The sequence below is a fragment of the Patiria miniata genome, unplaced genomic scaffold, assembly GCF_015706575.1.
Source record: "Patiria miniata isolate m_02_andy unplaced genomic scaffold, ASM1570657v1 HiC_scaffold_5, whole genome shotgun sequence".
In the NCBI taxonomy this organism is placed as follows: domain Eukaryota; kingdom Metazoa; phylum Echinodermata; class Asteroidea; order Valvatida; family Asterinidae; genus Patiria; species Patiria miniata.
This window is the reverse complement of record NW_024037072.1, coordinates 26177792-26198912: the sequence shown is the minus strand read 5'-3', so window position 1 is coordinate 26198912 and position 21121 is coordinate 26177792. Positions and strand designations below refer to the sequence as shown.

At 41.6% G+C, this 21121-nt stretch overlaps 1 protein-coding gene across 1 annotated transcript; it reads left to right on the top strand.

Moving 5' to 3' along the window:
- Positions 1-4353: 4353 nt before the first annotated feature.
- Positions 4354-5286, top strand: LOC119741319 (D(1A) dopamine receptor-like). The gene has a single exon (XM_038217069.1). It carries the CDS (start codon positions 4354-4356, stop codon positions 5284-5286), a length of 933 nt encoding a protein of 310 aa, XP_038072997.1.
- The last annotated feature ends 15835 nt before the right edge of the window (positions 5287-21121 follow it).

Genomic DNA, 21121 nt, shown 5'->3' with positions numbered 1-21121 from the left:
GGATACACTGCCACACTACCACCTTTCTTATTCTGCCGACACTTAAAGACGTCATTGAACCCATCAATAGCAAGTGCATACTCTTGCATATTATCAGCAGCGGCGGCGGAACGGTTTTCAAACTGGAGGGGGGGGGGGTCACAAAAAGGGGTACTTGCACCTCCGTGCTGAAATGTTGACACGCTTTTTTCACCGGACACTTGGCCTCCGTAAAATCAAATATTGGTGGTGGTGGTGGGGGGGGGGGGGGGGGGAGGGGCGGTGGGTAACATCTTCCAAATTAGGGGGCGCTCTTCAAAACCGGCCATTATGCAAACTACGCATTATGTGCCCATTTTCAGGGCGCATTGTAAGGGTTTTGAGGCTTGGTTTTCATATTCCTCGTTCATGTCAGGAATCTCTATACCATTTTGGGAAATGGTTACTGAAAACAAATCATCCGAAATTTTTGGGCCAGTTTTGTTTTCATCTCGAGAGGGCACATTTATGCTCGCCTGGGGCACATTTAGTAGTCTGAGCATCACCCGTTATCCACAGAGTAAGTCTCCTGTATAACGTGATTTGTATAGACATGCAGATATTATGCAAGCCATGCACAAACCTATCGGAGTCGACTTTACGGAATCATGACGTCATTTCATTCCTAAATAAGTACTAAATGGTTTGATTGGTCAATTCGAATGCAGTGTTTTGTAATACAACAACAGCCGGGCGCGATATCGTGTAGCATGACACAGAGCGCGTGACACGTTATTCTATGACCATGGGCGTCGCCAGGATTTTTTTCCGGGGGGGGGTGGCAAAGTAAATTTTCCCCAAAATTCCTTACTTTTTCATTATATTCTCAAATTATTATTTTTCCGGGCGTGAGCAGGGGAGCATTTGCCCTACCCCCCCCCCATGAAATTAACAGCACCTCTTTTTTCTTTCTTTTTTCTTCCTCTTTTTTTTTTCGTTATGGGGGGGGGGGGGTAGGGGCAAGTGCCCCCCTTGTCCCCCTCGCGACGCCCATGTCTATGACGCGCAACGGGTGAATGACCGAAGACCCGATATATAAAGCGCCCGCTGATTGGTCAAAATCAAGGAGGTAAAGAGGCGGGGTCTTGCCTAATATTGATTAGTGAAGCTGTTCACACGTAATAGACTACACATTTTATGTCCGCAAAGGGGGCATTTGGGTAACCCCCCCCCCCCCGGTTCCGCCGCACCTGATTATCAGAGAACCATGTTTCACTAATAGCTCCAATACCTACAATATAGTGTTGGGAAAACAACCTCAGTTTCCGCAAACTTATAAGGACTGAGCATTTGTAAGCAATAAAATCGGTAAACCAGAAGCACCAGCTAACGTCCTCTTGAACTGTAGGTCACAGGGAATGCTCACCAGGTTTCGTGGCTCTCTCTGACGTCTCTCTATTGACTAGTTTTGCTGACATCGGATTTTGATACGAACCGAAACAGGGTTGTTCATGGTCTCCTGTCGCCAACAGTTCTGTGCTTTCCACTTCAACTGACTCGCTGGCGTTTGGTTATTCCCAAATGTTTTATTTTGTTAAAAAGAGCCAGTAACAGGGAGCATCTTCGATTGACTACAACTTCCACTTGCGTTGAGCACAATGACAGACGCGCTACATGTCCTGTTCCATCATCAGTAATCTTGAGTTCATCAGCAGTCGCATCGCCACTGCCCTGCATCAGGGTCGTGACCATGGTTTTAGAAGGACGCCCACGGTTCATCCTCCAGTATGGGTCAGTGCCCATGCAGATGATGACTTGGCTGGCGGGAAACTCTGGGTATCGCAGACACAGTGCCCGGCGAGTTGCATTCGTCTTCCTGATATCTTGTTGGTCAACTTGGGAAGGTCGCCATAGAGTTGCATCTCCGGTGAGATCAAAATCGAAGTGCTTTCAATTCCCAGACAGAGGTAGGTTGTACGTATTTGCACAGTCATACAACTTGTGTATTGAAGATTCTCGTCTCTGTACCGGCAAGTTAGAATAAGCTGTTCAGTAATCATCATCAGACCCTGCGTTTTCCGAGATGTCGCAGAAGACCGTTATATCCAATGGTGGCCAGATACATATCCAGGTTAATATGATGAAGAGTTCCATAGTCTGATATCCTGCATTGCTCATCTGCCTGTATAGGGAACTGCTCAGCTTCAACGGAAAGAGGACATTGTTGTGCCCCTTCTTAAACAGAACCCCCCCCCCCCCCGTTACATTATGGAATCTTTGTTTATCGCACACATAACGAGTGTGATTTGGTTAAGGTTGCCTTCAGTCGGTGACAATTTGACCGCAATTAAGGCGGGCGACAGTTCTACTCCTGAACAAATGGGTCAGCTTGGCTCAAGAAGAGGTACTTAATTTTAATTTTAATTTGGGAGGCTAATCATCCTTACTCGCAGCTGGTATGCTGAATTGCGAAGGACGCGGCTACAACGTGGTCGGGCCGCTGGCACGTAAAGGCGCCTATGGCTGCCGGCCACATCGACCCATATATGACCACGGAGCACAGCCTGAGATCGAAAGTGTTTGATTTTTCCGGAGGGAGGAAAACCGGAGGGCCCGGAGAAAAACCCACGTGGCACAGGAGAGAACCAACGCACAACTCTACTCACATACGATCCGCGGCCAGGATTCGAACCGTGGTCACCTTGGTGAGAGGCGAGCGCTTTACGCACAAGCCACCCATGCCACCTAAAGAGGGGTCACTGAGGAAGCATTTCCCCAAAACTGGCGTGAAATACTCCCTGAACAATAAAAAAAAAATGCTTACCTCTTTTGTTCGGATATGTTTCAGGTAATGCATGGTCGATAACCTTTCCTGCCACATGAAACTGCGTCACCTCATACGCCTAGTGTATAGCTGTAATGTCCAAAGAGGCACTAAGCAGGTACTTCAAACAGTTCACAAATCTCTCAAAATTAATGTACTTAAAAAATAACAGTTTCAAATACACGCCCATCAAAAGTACAGCACACAAGGATCACTCCATCCCGCAGATGAAACAAGATGATCACAAATTGTAAAGATCAGACTCGATAAAGAAGTTTTAAAACAGGAGGATCGAAAAAAAATGATGGCAGCTATTAAAAACAGCGCTCTCTAAATCTGATGAGTTCTAGAGAGTACAAATCGCACTAAATACATGAAAACAATGTACTCACTTTATAGTGTACTGGTCCTCAACCTTTTTTCTCTCTCCCTTTTTGGTGTCTAACCGGTTACAATTTGAAGCTTATTAGCTGGGATGGGAAATCTTGCGTAGGCCTGTGTCTATGTCTTCAGATTTGTTTTCTTGGCATTCCACGGGAATGGCTGCTTTCATTCTATAACGAATTTTATGACTAATTAGCGGGATTGAGCCGTTATTTTCCTCAACCTTAAAAAAAGAGCAGGAAACTATCATCAGAAAAGGTCACATCAAGGCGATTTCTCCCGAGTCCAGTAAACCACCTTTTACACTTAGATCTGTTGCCCCAGAAAATGATTGATATCGTTTAATAAACAAACGAAATTAAATATGAGGTTGATAAGTACTTGGCATAATGATTTTTTTGCCTGTATTGAAACTCACAGTTCCCGCGCGCTTATTTGTTTGTTTTACCTGATGTAGCAAGCAAATTTTAGTTTTGGCACCGAACGACTGGCACAGCAAGTACGGTGATTTCATTTGATTCATCGACCGAATTGCTGTCTCTGTTTCTATACAACGTGACTTCGAGTGGACAAGACTGACTATGCTGCTGGACCGACCCAGTTTAACAATACATCGCAAGCATTTCATAATTCAACAGAAACTAACTATTTTGTTAAAAATTTACAAAATCACTCACTAATAGTTCATATATACATCGTACCAATATGAAAGGAAACAACGACAGCCCTTATTGCGCGCATGCTCCTGGAAATGGCATCTGCATTCTACCACTACGATTGCTATAGATCTACAGTTTCTGTGGTCTATATTCTTACGCTTTACCCATCGAGAATCTCATGTGTGCGTCAGGTGCTCCGTGGCGTTCATGGCTTACATTTCTTTCCTGGTAATTCTCCGAGTTTAGACAATTTCATCAATCGCGAGATATTTGTAACTTTCTTCCTTAACAGTTCATTTATCAATATCGCATGTAGTCTATTGCTTTTACTCGGGAACTTCGGACCATTGTTGCCACTGTTTCGTAACATCACCTCCGATATCCAAATGTCACTTCGTTGTCAATCGAACAGCGCTCATAGGATGGAATCTCGCAATAGTATCGTGGGAGAGTCGTGAGTTTGCATATAGACTGAGGTGTATTCGAATTCTGTTAATCGAAATATTAATTCAAAATTGTCTTTGAAAGATGGCACCCACCGATGCAAGCATCATAGAGGACAATTCCATGTCATCTTCTTCAGATTATAGTCTCCTTGGCGAATTCTCGCACCCTTTATCCATCGAGATAATCATATCCACCATTGTATGGCTCATGTGCTTTTTGGCGGTGTTTGGTAACATTCTGATCTTCGTAGTGATTCTCAAAGACAAGCAGCTGAGGTCTAATGTAGCCAATATGTACATTCTGAACCTTGCCAGCGCAGACTTGTGTGTTGGTATCAATTCTCTAACAGTGAGTAATATTTGGCGATATACCGGCAACTGGCCCTTTCAGCGAGCCGTGTGCACCTTCTGGACTGTCGTGGATTATTCGGCGTGCATGCAGGGCGCCTTCGCAGTGACACTTATCAGTCTTGATCGTTATTTCATGGTGACCACATTCCTGGAGTATCGAAAATACACGAGCAAGAAACTTGCCTGTTGTCTCATAACAGGTACCTGGACGCTCGCGTTGTTATTCAATGCTTTCCCAGTTTTAGGCAATGAACGATGGTCCAATGCTAGAGGCTTTGGTAAGGTTGATTACTCAGTCACCTGCGATTTCGGCGTGCTGTACACGCTTTCCTTTAACATTGCTCGAATAGTTGTAGGGTTCGTTGCACCGGCAATCATCTTAGCCTACTTGAATTTCAAGGTATATGCCAACATCCTGAAGCGCTCCAAAGGCTTGGTTCGTACGGCAGTTTCTCCAATGCAGCTTGACACAATCCACCCACCGGCAGAGCCCGGTGCTAAAAACGAGCCACACGTCCACAGCACCGACCAATCATCCCAAGATACCAAAAGGTCCTACAAAAATTCACGGAAGTCCGCTATCACGCTGGCCCTTATCGTGGGCGTGTTTTCCACATGTTGGATCCCTATTATGTCTTGCAGTTCCTGCTTGTCACGAAGGTAACAGAGGGTAGCTGGCTGTTATGGAATGGTGTCTTCTACACTGTGTGGGTCAACTCAGCGATCAACCCGTTCATCTATGCTGCCACTAGTCCCAGAATCAGACGGGGTATTATCAAACTCCTCTGCTTTTGGAATCGCCGGCTCCGAAGGAAAATTCGTCCACTACACTGATTTCAATCACTGTTACGATTGGCTCGCGATATCTTGCAACCAATCGTGTTCAGCAAAACTACTAATAATAATTTGCCATAACACTCTTCAATGTGCCTCCAAGATGCTTGTCAAAATGTCTTTGATGGCCAATTTCTCTTTTTAAAGTTTCCTGACACGTGAGAGCAATGTTGCTGTGATGTCACTTTCCGCACTCTCTCATCTGTACAGTTGGGTTTTTATGTTTAAATTCAGAATCTAAAATGTTGTCGAAATTGTGTTGAAGAATGTCCTATTTCTGCAATATTTCTTTAAAGATGTGATGATAAACAGGCCAGGACAGATTGGTTCGTTCAAGGAACATGCCCAGCCAGCTTCAGCAACACTTGACCGGCCCTGTCCAATGCGAAACGCGGGGCAATGGGGAGCTAGACCTTAGCTGCTGGACCTTGTGTACACGAACGGCTGTGCTGGAGACTGAGCACCGTGCGTGACTTTTCTGGAAAAATCGAGTCACGCGATGGTTACACCAACGTCGCGCATTAAAGGCAATGGGGCACATGCTAAACTGTCTTCTCGATCTGGACGGTAGTTATTTCGATTGGTTCAGTTTAATTTACTTATATATTTATTTATTACTATTTAGGAAGTGTGGCGATATGATCATCATATTGAACGCTTCGTTTGCTGCAGTGGTTTGTACACTGTAAAAACACCTCGTTAGATTTTACTAGAAAGCAGCACAACTTGCACCCGGCCGACTATAGTAAGGGCCGGCCAGCTGGGTGCAAGTTAAGTTGACCGTTTCTCAGTCAAATTTAAGAATGTTATCAGAGTGTACATAAGCCAACAGAGTATGCCGAAAAGTTCAACGTCGAGAAAACAAATAATTAAAAATGTTTATTGTTTTTTCTTCAATGACATTAAGTATTACATTAAAGCCTGACCAATCCACTCCTTTCTACCCCGTTTCATTTGGGACCCTAGATCCAGAAATACAATCAATGAAGTGAAAGGGTGTAAATTTTACTTGGGCCACTCTCACCTGTGATGTCAACAACCTCAATGCCTATTCAACGCCTATTCAATGCTTAACCCAGATTCAGCATATCCAGTTGAGAGTGGCCAATGTAAAATTTACACCCTTCTACTTAATTGATTGTATTCCTGGATCTAGGGACCCAAACGGAATGGGGTAAAAGGAATGGATTGAGAAATAGTCAGGCTTTAATGTATTATATAATTTCATTGAAGAAAAAAACATTAAACAGTTTGTTTTTTGAATGTTGCACTTTTTGGAGACGCTCTGTTTAGCCACCCCCGCGCCGCGTTTAAAACCCTGTTTCCGGTAGGTTTTATTCTTAAATTTACGCTTAATGCTAATTTTAAAATGGGTTCGGGGCATTTGTTTTTGTATGACCAACAACTTGGGCATGCCGCCCGCCCCACGGCTTCGCCAGCAGTCGAGGTCTTATAAAATAGAACGCCCACCAGCCGGTTGTCTTACAGCACAACAGAGTTGTTGTTCAGAAGTCTGTATGAGAAGCTAATGAAAAAAATCTGAGTGTATTTTTCCAATTAAGCCAGTTTTTGTGTTTCCCGTTGACGTTGTTTCTCACCTCGTTGTGTATACCCACCAGACTAATTGTAAAGAAGAGAGAATTTAATCAGTCAATGTGACAGGTTATGAGCTCCGAGGGATGAAGAAGTCCTTCCCAAGAGGACTAAGCGTGACGTGCACGCCTTCCTATTAGCAAGATGCAGATCGGCTGGGGAATTATTGGTTCTTAATGTAACCCAAGCGGATGAGACAATATTCACATAAAATAAACCCTCGGCTGGAAAGGTATTAACAGGCTGCAAGTCTGACAAGTTTTGGTGTGTTACTCAATGAGAACCAAAAAAAGAAGAGAGCGAGAAATGTGTAGGCCTAAGATGTAAACTTATGGTAAAAGTGAATTAATCAGAGGAACACAGAAAATACCATCATTTCCCAAACCATCGTTTGAAAGGCGTTTCCCCCAAATACTACATTCGTTAACGGGCACAGGCCAGCTACTGACTTCGGGCGTATGCTCGGTTACGTAAAAGGTACGTGTATATGTAAAAAAAAAAAAAAAAAAAAAAAATCTAGCCCTTAACTCGGTCCATTTTATAAAATTACGACAAATGCAAAAGTTATATACACCATGTTACATTTGTATGTGGATAATGATGCCAACTTTCAGTAAACTGTTCTCTTCTGCATGTATCTCCTGAAATATGATATGGTGTGAAAGTTTTATTTTCAATTCTTTTCAATTATTTTATTTATCTCACTTCGTGCCCGGGAACCAAATTACAAGAGACATTTCTATTAAATACAATTAAAGGAACCGTTAAAAATTACATAACAATACCAACAAAAAGGAAGGTAGTTCAATAAAATGCAACAAAACACCCACAAAACCAAAGAAACCAGCAGAACAATACATGTACAACAACAAAGGGGAGGCAGCAGGCAGCATGCCCCAAACACAAAATTACACACAAAGAAATCACGCACAGCCGGCATTCAAAATGTTTATAATGTACGGGATGGGACTTTGTTGAAGGCGCTTGGTTCTAATGGGGAGTTGCGTTATTTGTTTACTGTTCCTTAGATTCATTCAATGGCATGGCTAGGGGGAAGCAAGTGATTGTTATTAAATTATTGCCAAGTCCATTAGCAAATTTTACACAAAGTGTTGATATGAACTGTTTAATGTGAGCAAAATAACATGCGAAAGATGCTGAAATGTATGGGTTGCCCGTCGGTTGCGCCCGTTGGGTATGACGTCACAGGCAACATGGTTTATACCAGTGGCGCACCCAAGGGGGGGGCCTTCGGGGGGCCTGAGCCCCCCCCCCCCCAATAGGTTGTATTTTTTTTTTTTTTTTGGGGGGGGGGTTTGTTGGGGGGGGGGGGAATGGGGTCAATTGTTTTTGTTTAGTCCCACGAGTTGACCCTGGTGATATGTATGTGGCCTATTTTCGCCGGAGTAGTATAATAGGGGTATAAATGGCGCCACCAACGTCCAAATACCCCCCCCCCCAAAAAAAAAATAATTTGTTTTTCTGCGGCCAAAAAATTGTGGGCAACATTTGAAAAAAAAATTCTCAAAAATCAATATAAATTGAAGAAAATCCCCCCCCCCCCCCACCCCCACCCCCGCAAAACCAAGTCCTGGGTGCGCCACTGGTTCATACATTCCCTTTAACACAATAATAGTCCAACTACAATGTACCTGCCAGAGGTTTAGTGATCGACGGTTGGGGTACCAACTCGTGTAGCAACACGAAGAAGATTTTACCAAATTCCCAAGACGTTGTTGTGATAGCCGTTCGTGGATGATAGTGATTCCTTGTGAAACGCCCTCTTGCGGCAGAAGATGGATAGTGGAATCCGCGTCCGGCGACCAGAATTAGAAAAGTCGTGACCAAAGACCAATGCATATCTTATGCCTTCTTTTCTTCAGCACAAACCCGGCATAACGTGTTATAAGAATTAAAAGTCCCCCCCCCCCCCGGAATCATTCATTTAAAAGATAAAATGAGAAGTATGCCAAAAAAAAAAAACACTGGCAGTGCGAACCCGGATCAACTGATAAAACGACAATTTTGTAATAGTTGATAAGATGGTTGGATGGTTGGATGCTATTACGCCCTCTATTTTCATTCCCTATCAAGTATACTGTTGTTGTTGTTGTTGTTGTTGTTGTTGTTGTTGTTGTTGTTGCTGTTGTTGCTGTTGTTGTTGTAATTGCTGCTGTTGCTGCTGCTGCTGCTGCTGCTGCTGCTGCTGTGTTGCTGCTGTTGTTGCTGTTGTTGTTGTTGTTGTTGTTGTTGTTGTTGTTGTTGTTGTTGTTGTTGTTGTTGTTGTTGTTGTTGTTGTTTTTTAAATTAGTCCTACCGCCCGCTTTTATTTCTTCTGCAACCAAATAATTAGAGTCAATGGCCTTAATGCGCATGCGTCAGTTGGTAACGGAATGTTATCGGACTTTCCTTTCAACAAAAAATCCCCCAGAGCCACAAATCAGGTAACAAGGTGAAATTTATTTCATCGATCGGTAGGACTTTATTAAACACATTTCAGGAAAGAATACTTTTCTTGAAGGGGGGGGGGGGGCGCGCGGGGGGATTTGAAGAAAATGTAACATTTCTGGGACTCGAATCCCAAACCTGCAATCTTGTGACGAGTGACCTAGCGTTGCAGGCCACATTTCTGCCACGATCTCCGACGGAAATCTTAAATCACATGATATTTTACTAAATCGTAATTCGTAAAAGACCTTGTCACAAGAGGGCGGTGTCATTGGTCTCTGGCAACGCATTTGCCTTCAAGTCAATAGACGATCTACTTCGACCGTAAAACACCATCATCACGTGTAGTCAAGTGGCTTAGATCTAATTTTGGACAAGATCGTGACCAACTGGTCCAAAGCACCAAACTTGGCAGATAGATTCTTATAGCCCTTAAGAAGATCTTTAGAAGGGGGGACACCTGAAATTCTTTTGGGAGGGGTGCCTAATTTGCATAAATCGTAATAGCTGCCGTGTATTTATTCCCATAGTTTGGTATATCTTTAATTTTTTTATTTGTTGAAAAATCTGTTTTGGGGATTCTACTTACACATCCTTACTTAAATAAAATTTTATGAAACACAATCTTCCATTCACCTATATGCTTTAGAAAATGTTATTGAAGCAAGGATTATGTATAAGTAGAATCCCCAAAATATACTTTTCAAAAAATGAAGAAAAACAATTAAATATACTAAAATATGGGAATAAATATATTACACGGAGACTATTTATGACCAGTGCAAATTAGGCACCTTTCCCAAAAGAATTTGAGGTGTCACCCCCTTTAAATATCTTCTTCAGGGCTATAAGAATATATGTGCCAATCGGTCACCCTGACGATTCCGACCATATGCGACCTGACTATAGTGGACTGAGCATATATATTCTCTCCGTCGCCACATATTCCAGTAGGATAGATTACATTCATTGCATATTTATCTTGTTCAATCTACAATTATCATTTAAAACGAGGGTTTTGCTCTGACAAGACTATTGCTGGATAATGACCTGGATAATGATGATTCATTGCCACTGGTAATGGTACTATCGATCAGTTTAGCCCACAGCGATTTTTCGCACAATGTATAATCGTCTTGCAGATCTGTCTTCTTTCTTTGCTGTCCATTTGCGGAAATGGACTTCAGGGGCCAAGTTCGGGAAAGGACCATTAGTCTACTAGTGGTTGATTTGTGGCGTACCTTACGCCTGCGCATTGATAGCAACGTGCGAACGTCTCTAGTCAAACGCTGGTCAAAATGTCATCGCAAAACTTCTGGATACTGGCTCTCTGCTAGCGTTATGAAAGCGTGCGGCTATTGGTTACCAGCGAAGCAACCAACCCCAGTTGGCTGGTTCCAAATAGTCGACTAGCGTAGTCAACCACCGTCGACTAGACAGAGTTCGTGCAAACCTTAGTTAACCATTGGTCAACTATAGTCCTTGCGCGAACTTGTCCTAGGCTGTGAACAAGATTTCATTTTTCTATTGGTGGCGCTCTACATTGTGAATCGCCCGAATTCCATAGACATATGGAATTCGGGCGATTCACAATGCAGAGCGCCACCAATAGAAAAATGAAATCTTGTTTTATGTCTATGCCGAATTCGGGCGATTCACAATGCAGTGCGCCCCCAAGAGTTTGCCACAGAGAGTTCATTTTTCCCAGTGCATTGTGAAAGATGGTCGACAAATTCGAAGCGCGGGACATTTGAAATTGTTTGTTTTTCCGGACAGTAGTTTCGTAAGCGTATGATATCAAACTAGCTCAAGTTGTCTACTGACACTCATTCAAATTGTTCATGTTTTGTCGACCGTAAACTTGAAAAATAGACTCTCCATGGTAAACTCTTAGTGGCACACTGCATTGTGAATCGCCCAAATTGCCCCGCCATGAAGATCGAGCGCAACCTATATTGTCCCATATTGCATATGATCGTCTGCTTTGAACAGCGTCCCCATAGGAGGATGGTGTCCAGCCCTCCTTTCAGCACGGATGACCTAGCGAAGCTCAATGTGTCCATTTTTACGTCTACCCGGCCCTTCCCTTCCCCCGATCAAAATGACCTTGCTACGCGCCTGATTAGTAATTGAAATTAAAAGGGCAGTGTGACGGCTTGTTGACAAGCCAACATTTTGTTGAGGCTTCTTTATCATTGTTAATATGAATTAGCGTGGACACTTATACAAAAATACACCTCTTATTTGTCGAAAAGGATAAATACCATAAAGGTCCACATGCTAGGGTGCGGTCACAATTACCTAGTAACACTATGAAGTGTGTCCAGTCAGCGTCTGGCCTATGACTACAAAACTCTTGTTATTTACACACGTTATAGGCAGGGCCCGAGTGCGAAAACAGTTGTAGTGCCGTTGGAGACCCATTGACTTCATCCGATACTTTATCTTTATTATCGTAATTAAATTGGAAGGTTTTTGTGCGAGGTTTTCCAAGCAGCGTAGAAATGGGCAAACACGAAGACTGGGCCCCGTTAGCGGACTTTGGACGGGCAGAGGCTCGAGAGATCTAGGCGTTCAATCACCGAAAGGAAATGTAAAATTGGCGTGGGTAATGCGTGCCACACGGTGCACTGCATGTTGAGGTCTGGTGCAATCACAGAATTTCTTAAATGGGATAGCTGAAATGTTGAGAGCAGTTCACTTTTTTTCAAGGGGGCTTAACTGTGAAGTCAACAATATGTCTATGTGTGCGACGAACCAAGATTTTCAGTATTGTATGAATCACATAATTAAGAAGGGTGGTTGGCTCCGCCTCCCCAACCTTTCCAAATGAAAACCTTTCACATGACCCTGTTGACTGCGCCTGGATGGAGTCGATGGTCTGAGTGATGGTTTGACTGACTTAAGTAATTATGCTCTGTTAGTTTATTATGCCCAATGTAAACATTAACGATGCAAGAGTAGTACCCACTGTTTGAACAAAGGGTGTTGCAGTTTAAATGTTATAAAATGGAAGAAATCCAAAATTGTGTTCGAACTCATTGGATTTTAACTTGCCCTTTCGTCTTGGTATCGTGAAAATTAAGTGGTTTTGCGGGAACCCAAACCTTGAACACCGAAATTCATTCCGGCAATTATTACACGGAAACAATATCTTTTCAAGGTACAGTTGTGTGAACTCTTATATTCTACTTTGTAACGACTGTAATAATTATTTCGTTAGAAAGGCGTACGCGTTTTAAAGCTCAAAAAGAGCGCATCTCGGGCAAAAGTGTCCCTGAATATGAATTGCTAAAATTGAGGCGATTTCTTTCAATTTCTATATATTTTTTTTTTAAGTTCACAAGGGCGCTATCTCTTCACTTCTTCCAAATTCGAAGTTGACCAAACTTTAAAGGGAACTTACTAAGTGAAAAACGATACTCTGTGATATTGTCTAATTATGTTGCTTGTCGTTCCTCGTCAGAACAAAATTAATGTCAGATATATTCCATTGCTTGTTCTATTGAAAAACCTTTGGGTAATTTTTTCTAAATAGAGTTTGAAAATAGAGCCAAACAAGCAAAAACAGCAATTTCAGTTCCTTAGTAAATATTTTGCTTAAGACGTGAACTAGGTCAAGAGGTCAGTGCATATATACTAAATGATAATACTCGAGGGAGTGTGCCGCACGGCCGTGGAGGAATGGCCTATATAGTATACGGGTCGTCTAACATGTAATCCTGTATTTCTGATCGGGAGAATCCTTCCTAGCGTAACTGATGAGATTACCAGCCGAGACGATGCCGCCATAGAAAGGGACAATTTTTCATACGGACGGCAAAATTTTGTATTATAACTTAGACTTACCACCAGTCGTACAGTAGTCGGAATCCACGACACAAGCTGCCTTCACACGCGCGCGCGCCTCCACCTCACCAAAATGCCTCTTCAACTCTAATTTGTTTATCTAATTTGAGCTTTTATTGGAGGAATGTCTTTACCCGATGACCTAGATTGACACTTCCGTAATGACAGTCACGTGTGCACCAACCTCGTCCCTATAGGTCAGGGGTTACTTTATTTTCAATCTCGTTTCCAATAGGAACCCCTGGGTGGGAAAACGTGCTTCCCGTATCCTGATTCGATATAGCAAAGTAATGGAATTGATATCGTGTACTTGGTGTTTTAATTTCCAACGTGTATTACGTTTTTTTTCCTTTTTAATGTATTTTATGTTTCGTCCACTCTACCTCAAAACAATCCCCCTTTTCCATTGGCTTATAATAACATGTAATGTGATACTGCAAATTGGCAGGATAAGATTGCAACATTTGGGGAAATCTTTGCTTTGGGAAATTAAATATCGTGCTTTGGGATCTCACGCCGCAAGGATTATTGATTCTGTTTTTACCCCAGACACTGCGTACAAAAAAAAGCACTGAATTAAAGTACAGCCATAGCACCAGACTATTCCTAATTTGCTTACATAATTTGCAAGATTTCTGAACATGCGAATGATCCAATACCAGGGTGAGAGAGAAAGTAGCGTATTGCTCGACACCATGAGAACGAGGTTGCGTGCACACGGAATGTGCGTGAATTGGTTATGGTGAACGACCTGACCACAATGCATTGCGGCGTATGCGTTTCCTTTACAAGATCTGTGTGGTTATTAGCAGTCGCCAGCGTTCTTGGATAAGGCAGTGGGACGAGCGAATAAAATACATCATGAGCTGGCCTGAAACTGACGCGTGAGGCGCACCTTCTTACGAGCTCAGTGCTCGTGCATGCACTATAATAGCGTACATTGCACATACCAAGCGCGGAGACCGACTTGGATCAAGTCTAATTATACACACCTCGATTATGAAAGCAAGCCATATATCAACAGGAATTGATGCGTTGATGTTGACTGATATTTCAGGCGTCAATGGGGCCCGGCAATATCTCCAGTGACATGTGTCCTACCCCTCGGGACGATTTTCATTAAGCTGATTATAGTGTCCTTCCGCGGTTGAATATCCAAATGGGAAAATATGCCACGGCGAGCAATACATGCCGTTATGACCGTTGACCCAATTCTGTTGTCATCGCGCGGAGTCTATTTATGTGTTCATATAGCATGGCCGCTCAATTAAAGATTGTCCTTAGGCTGTGAAACAATACAGTAGTCACGTTCGATGGGGCCATTTTGTTGACATGGCGTGGGGCAACTTTATGTAAGAACCCCGGACTCAGTCAAACGGGAGATAGCAGTCCCATAATGAGTAACGCTATTCTAGAAAAAAATAATAGAAAATTTGGTCTGCTATCTTAGGGCATCCCTATATTTCTTTGGTTCTCATTTCCGACTGACCGTATTGTTTGCTTCCGACCCAAGATTTTTTTTTTTTTTATTACCGCCGACCCTGTCCTGAACCCAATCAAAAGAAAACAAAATTCAGGCAATCAGGCTCTGTGTTATTAGAAAAGCTATTGAATATGAATACCATAAAACTATATAATGTCACACACACAAAAATCCAAAGACGGGTGTGTTAACAAATAAATAACAAAGCTAAAAACATAAAAATAATGTCTTCAAACATTTTAACAGTTCTCGAGATAATTTTCAAAATTAAAGCATCAATTTTCCAGACGCATAATGGGCATGAATATGCTGTATGTATATATCAGATGTCGATTTAATTGTGTTAATTTAAGAATTAGAAAAGTCTAAGTGACATGAGATCGAAGTATAGAGTAGTACAGTTGATATCATTTTTAGGATTAGCTTTGAAGAACATTTGATTGGTGATTCGGCCTGTATTTTGTATAGTGACTCAAAATTATTGTGAGAGTTAATTAAAATTATAAATTTACAGACGGCCTACTCTGATCCTAACTCAGACGAGGATGGACGCACAAAGGTGACGCCACCGGCACTGAAGTCAGCAGAAAGACTGAAGGCAGCTTAAGCTTACAGTATTTCCAGTGTCTCCGTAGAGTGGGTGGCGAGAACTACCAGGAAGAAGTCAGTTGTTTTCATGCCGTATTTATGTAATTGTTCATTGGTAGTATTGTAATAATAATTTTGATGTGCTAGATAACTTACTGAACCTGCTACTGAAGAGTGTATTTTGAATTTGTAGTAACGTGAGGGCGTGAAACTTCACCAAAAGTTGGATAAATTATTTAATTTCAATTTGTGACTTTGTTCACACAGACCCTGCGGGGAGTGGAGTTACAGAGAACTTAGTAATTTGGTGATACTTGCGGAGAGAAGTTTGATTCCACTTAAACAGTGAAGTTTAAGGAGTTTTGTTTTCATATATTTTGGGAAGGTTTAAATTCATAGTTTGCAGACGGTGGTGAATCTTGGGTAGATTCAACCGTTCATGATAGTCTAACATTTTTATTGTATATTTGACCAGTGTGATTAATCCCGTATTCATTCGGACTTTGGATGTGATAGTCCATCACAGCTGTAATATTTTCTATTTATATATTTGATTACAATTCACAAGTGGTGCATTTGAGAGTAATTAACTCAAGCTTGATGTATTGTTGTAAGTAGGAGTGATTTTTAAGTTAATAAACTAATTCAGAGAACAGAAGACTTTGTGGACATGCTTTTATTTGCCATTGTCTTTGAACATTTTAAGAGGAAGGTTAACTGGATCTGACATATCCTAAATAGGTTGTAGATAAATACGTTTAGTAAATTTTAAACCGTTCGGTAATCGAGTGTCAAAAGGACAAACCTAGCCACTCATAAGCTGTATACGAATAAAGCCTATACTGCAATCATGCTCTGCAACAAATACATGGACATATTAAACGTATTGGTAGCATTAAGCAATAAAAATAAAGGCCTACTAGTACTAAAGCGATAACTCAGACTCCTCATGGGTGTACCTATGTTTGTGCAATGAAAGGCTCCAAATTTAGTACTTCAGTAAGTAGTCCCACGGCTATTTGCAGATCTGCGTTTTTAGTTCATGGCAGTATATGTTCACATCCATCGATCTTGGTGTTGATGCAATATAGGGTATCTATGTGGTTTGTTACCCGAAGCGATAGGCCTTCGTTTTCAAATTCTTTAAATTTGATTGTACCACGTATGTAGTATCAGATAGCACCATTGGAACATTGATCTCATTAATGTGTACTATACAGTTACAATGGAAAAACACCCAAAAAATTGTCTCGTTCCCAAATTCGCTCCAAGTACATTCGATCGCCATACTGGAGCATGAGGGTTCCTGTCCTTACAACACAAATATTTAGCATGGCCATTGGAGAACAAATGCAATGACGAGGCACGTTTGAATGCCGCCTGGGATTAGATCGGCTAAATGCACCTGGGAAAACTGGCGAATTCACAGAGAGCTCTCGCTCCATCGGTCTTGTAAACTCACATAGGCCCATTTCTCTTCTATCAAATGTCACATCAGGTAAACCTTTCTCACATCAAGCATAATTACTGCCGTTTTTTTTATTCGTCATAATTCGGCAAGCCTCGCACTAGCTTTGCTCTGTTTGGTTTTGCCACCTCTACTGGCCTTTTTCATGCCCTACACTCTAAAAAGTCCCGGGTCAGAATTGACCCGGAAAAGGGTCATGTGGGGCCTGACCCTTTTTCGGGTCAAAAATGACCCTATCCCGAGTCAAAAATGACACTTTTCCGGGTCAAAATGACCCGTAAGATGAGTCACGCAGCGTAATTTTGACCCAGGAAAGTGTCATTTTTTGACCCGGAAAAGGGTCAGGCCCCACATGACCCTTTTCCGGGTCGATTCTGACCCAGGACTTTTTAGAGTGTATAATGTATTTTGTATTATTATACTTTCATTTTACCACGAATAGGAAATAAACGTTTCGAATATATCACATTATATTGCTTATGATTTTTCAGAACTGACCTGTTAATCTAGTCGCCGAGAAAACACTGTGAAGGTCTTGGCCTGCGACAAGTTTGTTTGCAAGCCAAATTTCAAAACTTTTTTTTTATATATATATAATATATAAAATATATATATATAAAATTTGTCCATTATGTCTTATCTCATATGAAAATCCATCGATAACATCGGAAGATTTTATATATATATAAAATTGGTCCATTATGTCTTATCTCATATTAAAATCCATCGATAACATCGGAAGATTCTATTAAATGTATAGACGTTTGTCCGCAGCTTTCGATCTCGGCGCATTTGACAACTGCCTGACAACTACGTGGTTAATCACGCTGTCACTTACGATTGTGTGTTAAACAACCGTGCCAATTTGCTTGCCCAATCGGTTGAAATATTCCCAGTCAGCGCTGCTGCAGGTTTCCACCCATACAGCTAAATCAATCAACATGTGCAAATAAAAGGGAGGGCCTATATATAATAATCACTCAGTGAGGATGATATAGTGACCTACAGAAAGGTCACAATATAAGACAAGTAGATGCGGAATATCGCAAGTTTGCAATTTGCCGGTATTTTAATTACTCGTTCGGAACAAGAACGTATAAATATAATTAATTCCCATCTGTCCTGGGTTATCACGTGTCGCTAGTTAAAGGCCATGAAATCCTAGACTGCGTATCCGGTAAATCAAAATATGCCCGAAATTAATTACAAGTTGCCAGGGATAGTTTTGAATTACTGTATTCATTATGGTGCGCCCAAAGGCAATTCAGCAGAAACAGTCCACGCTGGAAACTCATTATCATCAGTAATGCTAAAGGAAGCTAGGTGATTATTTTAACAAATTCTAGCCTCTTGCCTTCGTGTATGAATTTTAATGGTAATACCTTCTTGTCGTGAATAAAACATTTATATTTTGTTTTTTTTTTAAATGTTCAAGTTATTATATAGCGTTGTGATGTGTGAGGCAATTTCATGCATGCGGATATTCCAAATCAGGCTTTATATTCACGAAAACTATTTGTACATTTCATTCGTTTTCGGAAAAGGGGAACAATGTTCCTGAAGTAAAATCCATTTTGGATAGCATTACACACGGCCTCAACTTGCGGCTCTTCCCTGAAGCGTGCAGGATACTTTTCACCCGATTGAGTTGTAGGAAGTCCAAACGACTTTCTTTTTTGAATAAAGTTACAAACCATAAAATTATCAGTTTGTTTTACGCTGGACACGGTGTCACCCCATAGAGCTTAATAGCTCCATGGTCACCCTGAGCGCCACAAGATTGGCGAGCTTGTGATTGCACACGTGCAGTTCCAATATTGAACCTGTCTAGTGTTCGTGAGTTGTTTTTGGCCAGTAAGGAAGTCGTGGATAATATAGCCTGCATACGGGTCAGGGAAAGTGCCTGTATGATGTTGTTCATCCAGTTGCGCGAGACAGCAGATATAGAATCGGCGGGATCGTGCGGTCCGTGTGCGCAATTAATCATAATTTCGGCAAAATGCTGTGTTCGCGTGTAAAGACTTTTCGAGCCGTACAGCCGGCGAACAAAAAAAATGTAAGTGCTGATCTCAGGTTTCAAAGTAAATACAATTTCAGACCAAGGATCGAGCAACCCGCACTTGGGGTAGCACAGGTCTGTTAACTGTAAGTTTATTTAGTCGTAATCATATACTGTTCTGAAAAATGTTAACCACGTTCATCAAAATAACCACATAACTTGTCTTAAATACAGCGCAACCTCAGTTATTTCAATAATGCCATTACGGTTTTGCATTTGATATAATACGAATTCCATTTCATAACTATTCATTTGATTATTTCAATTTCATGTATTTATACAAGAATATTTATTTCTCTGATCAACCCTAAACGTAATCAATGTCTATCTTTGCACAATCATATTTTATTCAAAACTGTTTTCTACGATACGAATGTAAAAAGTTCCGTGAAAAGTATTGCTGCTTCAAACCATGGAGGAATCAGAACGAACATACCCCTCAAGAACCAAAAGTGTGGCAGGGTTTCAAGATGCACCATTACCTTTTCCCGTGCTCTTTTCAAATAGGTAATCGTAATTATCAAAAGGTCTTTTTTTCGACCTCCTATTCATAACATAGTCTGAGTATCACAGTTTGATTATAATTGACCTATCGCGGTAGAATCGCGTTAGAATCGCGTCAACGCAGCTTGTGAAATATTGTCCAATTACATGATATACAAATGGACGCGGAACGCGCAAAATCTAGGACAAACAAAACTTGTACAAAAATGCCATAGGGTTGTCTAAGGGGCTTGGCTAACTCGCAAACGGCGATAGGTCAATTACCAAACCTCCTAGATATTCACGAGTGAGGGCCGGGTTCTAGCTTGTCAATTTGTCATCACGTGCCAGCAGTCGATGTTTGTTGCTGTCTACAACAACAAGTGCGCTAACGGTTCCTCTCAGAACCACACAACTCGAAACAGATAGTGTTGAATTCTTGGTATGTGGGTAATTCTGCAGGTTGTGGGTTCGAGTCCAGTCTGGGGTTGTGATGCGTGTGTCCTAGGGCAAGACACTTTGTCACTCATTGTTTCCCTCTACCCAGGAGTAAATGGTATCTGTATGTGAGGGCAGAGATGGTTATTGTGGTTGATTTAGGCTGCTTTGTGCCGAAATGGCAGCATTGAGCTGTATACTCCCAGTCCCTTGGAAGCTGAAATTTGTCTTTGAAATGTTTTCATTGGCCCAAATAGCGCATTGAGCACCAGTACAAGTGGAAACGTGCGCTTTATAAGTACCATTATTATTAACGGGGATGCAAGGTGCGCGTCGACGACTATCGCCTGGGTGGACTAGAATGTGTATGTTTAGATGTTGAGGTGTATAATGTTCGGGACGAGTTAAGAGCGCCGCCTAGAGGCAATGGTGCCTCTTCTATTAAATGTTTGCATACCGTGACATCATAGACCAAACTTTGTGCCTATAGGCCGTGTCCAAATTACTTCGCCAGGGTTTGAAATTACACACATGTCTACGGTAGCGGCTGCAGCCATTCCCATAGACTCGTGTATAATTTCAAGCCGTAGTAAACTAATTTGGACTGGGCCTTACATCATGCACCACTGTAATCGTTTCAACATGACAGTCATGGTAATCGTCACTCGACACTTCCCAATAACTTGTACTAAGCAAATCACAATAAAACGTCAAAAACCAAATTTAAATGGCAGGTGATATGGCAAGTGAAATGGAAGGTTCGCTGATGAGAAACATGTGATAGGATGGGATCCGCGCAATGACACGAATGTCACGTAATTTGTATTCTGTTACAATCAAAGTCAGTGAACTGTGGTAAATAACACAGACGTCGTATCACTCGGAGTAACTGTGTTATCAACTGCCATGCTGTGCAAGGCATTTATACTCAGTGGCCAAAAGAAAAACAGAAAATTACTTAATTTAAGATTACACATTTGTAGATCTTTTGAAATAATCCTGTTGCAAATGTCATTTTCAGAATGTCGTTGGAAGAGCAGCTAGGTGACGTAAAGTTTGACTTTTATGGAGGTTTTTCGTTTTGAGCAGAAATAAATCCTTAATGGCATTTTCATTTGCATTAAACTGGTGTAAGCGTATTCAATTAAAACTCAGGAGGACTCGATTGATAAGAATACCTTCTTCATTCTTCATTTCTTATCCACCCTGAATGTATCCTAATAACAGCTTTCGCACCGTTCTGACTCTCATTTTTG

Bases quoted from the DNA above. Each gene is read 5' to 3' on its own strand.
- LOC119741319 (XM_038217069.1), top strand. From the start codon at position 4,354: ATGGCACCCACCGATGCAAGCATCATAGAGGACAATTCCATGTCATCT.